Here is a 10,932-nt window from a genome sequence, read left to right as displayed (position 1 = left end):
ATTACCAAATTTTGGAATATAACCATAATGAGGATCTATATCTACTATAAAATCAAAACTATCTTGCCAAAATATACGAGACACATGAGAATGACTAGCAAGTTTTTGAAAAAGCATATCAGACATTGACTTCTCATAATTTGAAAAAAACAATCTTGTCTCTTTTTTTTTTTTTTTTTCCTTTCTTCTTTTATCATCTGGTTCGCACGATATGCATAAACAATCTGTCCTAAGTGGCATCGCCAAAGATATATTTTCATTGGTTGTTTCCAACACATGTGACCAGACCAATATTTAATATAAGTAGTCATCACTCCAAAATTTTCACCATTAACCTAATCTCTACACAATGGATAAATGGGATCAAGAATCAACTTACCTGTTTGATGAGAACATTCATCTATCATCTCTCCCCTAGCTAATTTCTTGGATTCTATGAAATGTAACCAATTCAAATTCGACAATGAACTTAACTTTGTTTGATTATTCTTGTCCATTCCAATCACCAAATAAATAACCATGGTAGAATTTCTTTCAAATCTTTACAACAACTAGGACTAATTTTGTGTCCTAATTGGCAATAATAATACCACTTGTTGTCACAAAAAAATATGCACAACAAAAGCTATTTTAACACATAAAAAAATGTGGGAAGAGAAGAAGAATAAACACACAACTAAATACTCAACGTATTTATTAACTCTAAACGTAACATTGACAATATATACATATGTATATATGCATGTATGTATATATTTTTTTCTTTCTAAAGTACAATATCAGTTTCTGAATCTGTGATGTCCTCTTGCTTTCATCATTTTGTAGGGGAATTTTATATTGTAAAAGTCAGAAACTCCGTGAAGACAAATCAATGTCAATTAATTCTTGAATCAAAAGCTCCGTATTTGGCCCATAAAAACTTGCTTAAGTACATTATCATCAATTTCAATCCAACCATAAATTAGAAATCTAAATTGACATACTAAACACAGAATATAGACCAAGCCAATGAACCTCCCAGCTGATGGCAAGATGTATGAATTATAGTAACACATTAATTATGATATATTGTCTGTCCTGTTGTGGCAAGAAATCAAGAAATTTACAAACGCAATACAAAACGTCAGTGCCCAAAAAGTAAAAGGGAATATGCTACTAGTAAAAATGTTAATCCATTAAATAATAGCAATAATGATAGTAGGATTATTAGCAAGTTTCGTATTCCAGCAACCTGTTAACAATAAATTATTGGCAATAATGAATTCTCGAGAGGAACTGGGAAGGAGCCTAGGACATGCGTCAGACATGGAGACTCATGCTAGCTTCGGCCAACACGTACGAGACATGGAGAAAAATGATTGGGGGATTGAACAAACTAGCCAGATTCAATGCTGCATGAGATAAATTCATATGTTCTTTCTTGACTTTGGAGGAATAAATACAAATTAGGCCGACAACTTGGGAAAGATCTAAGCAGCTGCAGAGTACATTATAAATTATATAATTATATTATGGTACGTGGCATCATATTCCATACCCGCCTATAAAAACCCAAGTTGTGGAATCATGAAAAACTCACCAACTTCCAATACAGGAGGAGGTTTCATCTGGGCTGATCATATTTGCAAAAATGCATGGAGCTGCGAAGGAAGCTGAGATGGGGAGTTCTATTCCTCCATCTACACCTACTGAAGGTGTAACAGTTGATGATGATAATGATGAGATTAATGAGCAAAGCTCCAGAAAATCAACTGCCAACAGCCTCAAGGACCGGAAACTGTCGTGGACTAAGCTCCGCCGTGTCGACTCCCTTAACTTGGAGGCCGGCACAGTTTCCGGCAGACATACCGGCGGCGGCCATGGCAACAGGGTTTGTACTGGCAAATACTATCACTGTTACTCCACTAATCTGTTGCTGTTAATTATTTGCTTTGCCATTTAAAAAACCAGTTTATAAAAAAAAAAAAAGGATGTGGAAAAGCCATATTAAAATATAGTAACTGTCTGATTTGACAACTTTTCTAAAGTTTAATATTTATGTTCAGTAACATCTGAAGTGCTTCATTTCTCATAACTTACCTAATTCCTCTTCTTGATTTCTTTGGCTTTTCTTTTCAATCAATTAAGAAATCCATGTTTTTTTGAAACATGTTCAAAAATTTATTTCTAAAATTTGGTTTTTAAGTTCAACTGCTTTTCACTTTTTAAGTGGTAAAAGGAAGGCAAGCTTTTGACTTATAAGAAAGGCATAACCAACAACCAGCCTTAGCTTTTCTTTTCTTTCTTTTTTTTTTTTTGCCAATTGAAATGAGTTATCAAAATCAAACAACAAGAAACATAAAAGTCGAGAAGGGTTTTTTAGTTTTGGAAATTCTATAATAACGAGCTAATTTTTAGCATATATATATCACCAAAATAAATTATATACTTCAATCTGGTATTTAATACGTATTTATCAAATTCATGGTACAGCATCTGGGATGGAAAACGACGCTGAGTTTGGCTTTCCAAAGCATAGGAATAGTGTACGGAGACATTGGGACTTCCCCATTATACGTATATTCCAGTACATTTCCTGATGGAATACATAACAACGATGACCTCCTTGGTGTGTTGTCTCTGATTATCTATACCATGACTCTCTTGCCACTGATCAAATACGTCTGTATAGTCTTGTGGGCAAACGACAATGGAAATGGTAAGCAGTCTACAGAAAAAAAAGAAGTGATGATTAGTGGTTGTTTATTGGTTAATCCTCCAGTTTATTTTGTACATTATGATGATTAATTATCTATTCCATGACTCAGTTGCCATCGATCATGTGTGTCAGAATAGTCTTGTGGGCAAACGACAATAGTAATGGTCAGCAGTTTAAATAAAAAAAATGATAGTAATTAGTGGTTGTTTATTGTTTTTTCCTACTGCTAATTATAATTAATTAAGATAATCAAGATTAGAAAAGTATTTGTTAGGTAAGATGCTGTTGATTCCAGCATTTGTACTTCTTATGTGTTGAAAGATACCTTTTGCCAACCCAGCACAAAACCACGTGCTTGGAATCCCAAGAAGGGTCATTTTCTTAGGTAGAAGGCAACTTTCTGTAGCCTGGGTCTACCCTTAGGTCCCCTACCCTATTATTTCTCTTTGACTCTTACATGAATCAGGCTTGGGGGATCTACAGGAAGGAGGGGTTAGAAGGCAATTTTCTGTAGCCTGGGTCTACCCCTAGGTCCCCTGCCCTATTATTTCTCTTTGACTCTTACATGAATCAGGCTTGGGGGCTCTGTTGGGAAGAGGGCAGGAACGGTTCTTGGCGGTTCACGGCTAAGATTTGGTCAAAAAAAAATTATACAGTCCAAATTTCATTTTATATCTCGATTTTAACAACAAGTGTGGATCCACAAAATTTTGTTCTAAAGTTACACGTTGTTAAAAGTAAGTTACATTATGTGCAAACAAAGTTACGCCGTGTGTAAAATATACATAACTGTCAGGAAGGTTGCACATTTGCACCTGCAACTGATCCTGCCCCTGGTCCGATCTATAGTTTTGTGAGATGATTGATGTAGACATGGGGTGTGTTTGGATTGAGAAGATTTAAAATAAAATAATTTGTTTCATAAATTTCAATCATCTTTTTATTTTTTCAATTTTCTTTTTATCTCACGTACATCACATTACAAAAAGTGCTAGTATAATTAACTCAAATAAATCATCCAAATAAACTCCTATCCAAACAAACTTATATATGTTTGGATATTTTTGACGTGAGACTCTCTACAATAGAGCCCCTTCCGTCTAGAATGGAAGGTTTTAGTTTGTTAGAGTGGAAGCCAAAAAAAAGGCAAGAAAGATATCTGATAATGTATACGCATAAATAAATTGATTGTTATTGTTATTTGGCCATGAGTATTAATGCTCAACATAGGTGTACTTAATATTTTATTCATGTAATATTATAAACATTTTCTTAAAGTGTGATTAAGAAGATGACGATAAAACTAAGTGCTTAAATGATCATGTTTGATTGGTTTTCGAGTATCAATACTCATTATTTTGTCTAAGTTTGTCTACGTATTAATTTTCCTTAGTAAAACTATTTTGTATGTGATTATGACTATAACCAACCTATTATCTGTCTAATTCTTGAAATTCTAGTTAGCTTTTTTATGTTCTAGAAACTTTTTTAGATCTTTGTCAATTTTCGTGCTTTGTGTTATTGGATTGCATATAATTTATCAGGTTAAAAAAAAAAAAACCTCATGAGGCTATAAGAGGGGAAAAACTGCCCCGGAATGGCTCTTGTTTCTCAAAACAGAGATCAAACAGAGCTTATATCTGGTCAATCCAGTCAATGGTCAATTACTAATTTGAACATGATGGTGCACATCTATGTGCAGGGGGGACATTTGCGCTCTACTCCTTAATCTGTAGACATGCAAAGGTAAGCCTAATTCCAAACCAACAACCAGAGGACAAGGAAGTCTCAAATTACAAACTGGATATACCATCCAATCAGTTGAGAAGAGCTCAAAAGGTTAAAGAAACACTTGAAGGAAGCAAAGTAGCAAAAGTCATACTTGTGTTTCTCCCCATCCTTGGAACTTCAATGGTCATTGGTGATGGGATCCTCACTCCTTGCATTTCAGGTCACCGCTCTGCTTCTCTGCACATTACATATATGCACAAATGAGACATTCACTTTCATTTCTTTATCTTTCAACAAAGAATTTTAACTACACGCTTACTACGCGTGTATCATTCTTTGTTGACAATTTAAGTAATGAAAAATCTCAAGTTATGATGCATGAAAAAAAATTGTCTACCTCACATGAATGACAGGTATAGCCCAGTGATCAAGTGCAATTATTCCTCGTTGAGTATGAAAGTGGTCTAAAGTATAAATACATCATGACACAAAGAAAAGGAATTAAAACCATGGGATTCATCGAAGAGAGTCTGAGCTTGGGTGAAACTGAACAAATTGGATGAAAAAGTAAATGAGGCTGGAGTTGATGAGGAGAATTGAAAATAAATGAAGATATAGTGGTAGAATGGTAGCATAACTTTAATAGATACCATGGTCTTAACTAGGCATTTAAGTAACTTAGCAATTTTTATGTGAACCTTTACAAACAGGGGGACTTGAGCTGACATTAACGTTACTATGTTATTCTTTTGAGTCCTGGAAAACTATTAGTATAAAAGGGACGATAATCATTACCACACAAAAAGAGCAAGAAAAATGTTACGCCATTCAAGCAATGTCCTTAATATTGCTACATGACACTAACAGGATGTCAATTGTCCTCACTCTTGCAGTTCTTTCTGCTGTGAGCGGGATCTCATCCCTCAGTCAAGGTAAGCTCTACTGATTTGAATTCTTTTTGGCTTACCTCTATAAACAATCCCTTAAAAAAAGAAAGAAAGAAAGAAAGAAACCCACTAACGTGTTCTTTAACATCAACTTGCAAATTCTACCATCTGATGATCCGCAAGTTTTAGTGAATTTAATCTTTCCTTTCCATGCACAATTAGTATTCGGACAAACTTCGTATAGTATATATGTAGCACACAGTTACCTGAATGGGCATTGAACTTTTTGATTGTCCAGATGCTGTTGTTGGAATATCAATTGCAATATTGATTGTTCTTTTTTCCGTTCAACGCTTTGGCACGGACAAGGTGGGCTTCTCATTCGCTCCAGCCGTCTGCTTGTGGTTCCTATGCGTAGGTTTGACAGGCGTCTATAACTTATTTAAGCATGACCCAGGGGTCCTACGTGCTTTCAATCCAAAATACATATTTGATTACTTCAGAAGAAATGGTAAGAAAGGATGGAAATCCCTAGGTGGAGTTGTTCTATGCATTACAGGTCAGAGGCTAACCACATAACTCGTGTTCATTTTCCCATGTATGGCTACCGTATCCTTACTTGTAAAGAGTTACATGAAACAGGCACTGAAGCTATGTTTGCTGATTTGAGTCACTTTAGCGTGAGGGCCATTCAGGTATATAATAGTCAATTATATATCATTCACCAGCAAACATGCATGTGCTATGCAAGACAAAAACAATTTCTGTGAATGTAATTCTAATTTCTAAGCTTAATGTAAAATGGCAAGAAAATGATCAGCCTATTTCTGAATTTTTCTTCTCTACAAATATCTTCTTGGCTTACCAAAGTTAAAGGTGATCGCTTGCTGGATTTCATACCAATCTTGTAAAAGAAACTGTGTGAGGGAAAACACTGCATGTTCAGACCAGACATGGGAAGATTATTAAAAGATAGAATTACAATTTTTGTGATGCACCAACTGTTTTAGTGTGCTTAATTAACAATGGAGTTGTCTATGAACTTTTTTTATCATAATATTGCAGATCAGTTTCTCCTGTGTGGTGTTCCCGTCCCTATTGGCAACTTATATAGGTCAGGCTGCATACCTCTCGAAGTTTCCTGAAAATGTCCGCAATGCTTTCTATGACTCAGTTCCAGGCAAGTTCTTAGTGCTAGTTTTGCGAGAGCTAATCACATAATTATATGCAGACCTGATGAGTTAACACCCCTATAAATGGTTGATTTCTGTGTTGGAGTAAACAGATTCAATCTACTGGCCCACATTCGTTATAGCTCTTGCTGCGGCCATTATTGCCAGTCAAGCTATGATATCTGCAGCCTTTGCAATTATTTCTCAGGCCCTTAATCTAGGTTGTTTCCCAAGGGTTAGAGTTGTTCACACTTCTGCCAAGTATGAAGGCCAGGTTTATATTCCTGAGCTCAACCATTTCATCATGGTGGCTTGTGTTATAGTAACTGCAGCCTTCAGAACCACAGAGCAGATTGGCAATGCTTATGGTAATCTCCATAACTTTGGATAGTGGATTAACTGAATCAAACAATATGCACTCTTTCTCACTATATTACTGGATGTGATCAACTTACATAAGTCTCAGCATTTATTTACATCGGCTATTTAGTGTTCATGCATTCTAAACTTTAGAAATCCACAACTCAGAAATTTTGCACTTCTACGATCTCTTTACCTATCAGATTTATGTTTAATGGAAGATTATATATGTTACTTAATTTATAAAAGGTGAATCATTGCATGTTGCTCTAAATTTTATAGATCTTTTGCAACTATAAATGATTTGTTATTGGTGGTTGGCTTTTTCGCAATCCAATATACACACACACATGGAAACAGACATAGTCTACAAGCATACTTTATATTTTTCAGTATATGAGTTTGCAAGTGTATGTCTCTCTGTCTGTACTCAAAATTTAAAGCAAGCAAGACAGTTTTTCAGAAAAACAGTACTTGCCAAGGAATAGTGGTGCTTCTTAACATGTTTCCTTTTAGATTTGCATAGTCCTACATTTTCTGTTGCATCAAATAAGTAAAAGTAAGCACTAAGAAGCTGTTTTATATCCAGGGAGAGAAGTGAAACATATAACTGATTTTCTGACGCAGGAATTGCAGTGGTTTCTGTAATGGTGATAACCAGTACCCTGGTTACTTTAATTATGACTTTCATATGGAAGGCAAGCATATGGTGGATAGCTCTCTTCTTTGTAGTGTTTTTTTCTACAGACACCATATATCTTTCATCTGTGCTCTCCAAATTCATAGAAGGTGGTTACCTTCCTATAACATTTTCATTCTTCTTGATGACAACTATGGCAATTTGGCATTTTGTCTACAAGGAGCGGTACATGTTTGAGCTCAACAACAAGGTATCGAGTGATTATGTGAAAGACCTGGCGAAAAACCCAGAAATAAAAAGAGTACCTGGAATTGGACTTCTGTATTCTGAACTCGTCCAGGGTATTCCACCAATATTTCCCCACTTCATTTCTAACATTCCATCGGTTCACTCAGTTGTAGTGCTGGTCTCCATAAAGTCTATTCCAATTAATAAAGTGCCACTGGAGGAAAGGTTTCTTTTTCGACAGGTTGAGCCTAGAGATTATCGGGTGTTTCGTTGTGTAGTGAGGTATGGATACAATGACAGAATTGAGGAGCCCAATGTGTTCGAGCAGCAGCTTGTGGAGCACTTGAAGGAGTTCATCAGGCACGAGCATTTTATCCTTGAAGATGCGCGTGCAGAGCAAATGCTTGATCCAGTAAACATCCAAGATTCAGGTTTATTGATGAAAGATGGAAATTCTAAAAGATCCAGTTCACGCACTGTACCTGTCAAGGAATCGCTGCCAGAGGTACAGCAAAGTGCACCCCGAGTCTCAGCAAGTTCCATCCAGTCATTTAATGCCGCAAAATCAACCAATTCCTCGACCCAGATTGTTGCAGTGTCCAACCATCTGGGGGTTGAAGAAGAGCTACAGATTGTGCAGAGAGCCAAGGATCAAGGAGTGTTTTATCTTCTGGGAGAAGCAGAAGTGGTGGCAAAACAAGAATCATCCTTCTTGAAGAAGTTTGTCGTCAATTATGCCTACAATTTCCTGCGGAAGAATGTCAGGCAAGGGGAGAAACGCTTGGAAATTCCTAGGACTCGGCTTTTAAAGGTTGGAATGGTGTATGAGGTTTAACTTCTTAAAAAAACTAAATAACAGCTCTCCTTTGTAGAAAACTACATGAAAAGGAGAAAGTGATCAATTACTCTAATTGACTCCACCAAGATTCAAGCCAATGTAATACAATATAACACATGTATGCTGATGTTTCTCTTATATTTGCTCATCAAAACGTCTTCCTTTTTTCCTTTACCACATTAAGGAAGATATTGACTATAAATAATAAGATTGGTTCTATGCTGAAACCAAAATCCTAAAAATCAACATGGATTACCATAGTAAGGAAAATGCAGAACCAAGCCGGAAAAATTTTACATTAGATCAACAGATGCAACATTGAGGGGGCTCTTCAATTAAGGCAGAATAATCATCAGAAGGCCATATTAGGAGCATTACAAAGCTAACCTCAACTCCAGCCAAGAGCACAAAACCATTACCAGAAAGAAAGAACGAAAGAAAGAGGGCAACATATGTAAGTTTCCTTCTTTATAAATCACTAAAACAGATTAGCTCTAGTAAGAGAAGTGAAATATTTCTCAGAAACCTCTCTGCATGCATTTGTCACCGCATGCCAAATACTCAAAGCATTTGGAAATCAGCACTATCCCAAATCCTGAATTGTGGAATAGGAAACAGTGTTAGCTTTTCTAAGGAAACATTCACAATAGAACATAGCAACAAACATGAATGAATAAACATATAAATTAGCAACACATCCACAATCCCATTTTACAGCAGCCCACCTAAAGGCACTTGCCTCCACAGAAACCACCAATCAGCCCTTAAACTCCATTCAGGTGTTGGTACTACACATTTATCAACTCCATACATTCTTTTTTCAATTTCTCAACAGCATTTTCTTCAAATTCCAATGCCCAAGAAATATCTATATCAGTCTCCGATGACTACAAAAATCAAAATGGGATTCTGCAAAATCTACTTATTCACCTCAAAAACAGCCTTAACTGTAAAGAATTCGGTTCAGTACTTTCATCAAACATGTGTTGGACTATCACTTAAAAATAACTATATTATTACTATATGACAGAGGAGACTCACCGGCTGTTGATCAACTCATGTCGCTCGAATTGCATAGGAAAAATGTGGTCAATTGAAGGCGTGAATCAGTGAGGTCTTTTATACTTGTCCATATATTGTATCCCTAAAGGGAAATTTGCGGTTTTTCTCCTACTGAAGGCGTGAATTGCATACGAGATTTACGATGACGTTTTTATTCCCTTTTTTGGGGGGAAAAAGAATTTGTTATTGAAAATTAAAAAAAAATACTTAATACTGATGTAACGGTGAGATGTTTTGATCGAAATAAAAGAATTGATATTGCAGCTCAAGTATTTATTTTTCTTAGTTATAATATGTATACCCCTTTTTTGCCTTGTTTTCTGTAAAAACAAATACCACACACTCACTATTTGGAATTTCACATAATTTTTTCCAAATTCTCTTAGAAGGCATTTCTTCTTATTTTTGGCACATGATTTAGTTTGGATTTTTATGCATCAATAATCTCCATGCTTTTAAATCTTTTCTGTTTTTGTGTGAAGAAAAAACTTCGATAAATAAGTTGAAATGAAAATGGATAGAATTTGAATACAAACCATATAAGAAATTTTTTTTAACAAGATAACAAAATTACGAACTGAAAACTTTATGCTGGCCTTTGTATCAATTAATTTATAGTCCAGGTTAAATGAAGTTTACAGCATTTTTGATTGGTTGTACACCTTAAGTAAATAATGAGTACAATAAAAGGATAATTTGTAAAGGTGATTAAACGTTTTTCAAATTTCCCATGTTGTTTTTTCGAGAACAGTCTTTTAAAAGTCAATTTTGTATACACTATCATAATTGAATGCATAACAAAGATACAAAATTTAAATTTCAAATTCAATTTACTTTAGATTAATTATCATGCATTCAAACTTGATAGTGTATATACCGTTAATATATATAAAATTAATCTATCTTTTAAACGACACCTCGTACTTATTGTTTGTCCTAAATAATTTTGGTATTTTTTAAACTCTGTTTTATGTTTTCTTTCTTTTCTTTTCTTTTCTTTTTTTTTGTGCGCAAGAAGTTAAATGAATCGAAAAAGTATACAAGTAGTAAGGTTAATTATGTCTAAAAACCACATTAGTTAATCTCAACAAATTCGTTTTTTTTTAAGTAATGAAGTTCATAACCTGCATATTCAAAAGTTGGCATTATATATTAGGATACATATTTGGTTTTCAATAACATTAGGATATACATTCAAAAGTTGACAATCACGACAAGTTGAAGGCGCTGCAATGATTGTAAGACTAGTAACATTTTGTGAACCAAGTTAAGGATCATAGTAACTTTTGAAATGTACTTTCTCCGTCCCATTGAAA

At 35.0% G+C, this 10,932-nt stretch overlaps 1 protein-coding gene across 1 annotated transcript; it reads left to right on the top strand.

Moving 5' to 3' along the window:
- Nucleotides 1–1,631: 1,631 nt before the first annotated feature.
- On the top strand, nt 1,632–8,652 carry LOC113772166 (potassium transporter 5-like). Its single transcript, XM_027316737.1, has 10 exons — nt 1,632–1,870; nt 2,473–2,698; nt 4,401–4,649; nt 5,323–5,361; nt 5,615–5,875; nt 5,959–6,011; nt 6,382–6,496; nt 6,602–6,856; nt 7,476–8,183; nt 8,340–8,652. The coding sequence occupies exons 1-10, from the start codon at nt 1,658–1,660 to the stop codon at nt 8,549–8,551; spliced, it is 2,331 nt and encodes a 776-aa protein (XP_027172538.1). The 5' UTR covers nt 1,632–1,657; the 3' UTR covers nt 8,552–8,652.
- Nucleotides 8,653–10,932: the final 2,280 nt, after the last annotated feature.

This window comes from Coffea eugenioides, chromosome 5, assembly GCF_003713205.1.
Source record: "Coffea eugenioides isolate CCC68of chromosome 5, Ceug_1.0, whole genome shotgun sequence".
NCBI lineage: Eukaryota > Viridiplantae > Streptophyta > Magnoliopsida > Gentianales > Rubiaceae > Coffea > Coffea eugenioides.
Note: the sequence above shows the minus strand (reverse complement) of the source record. Positions and strands in the feature narration are given on the sequence as shown.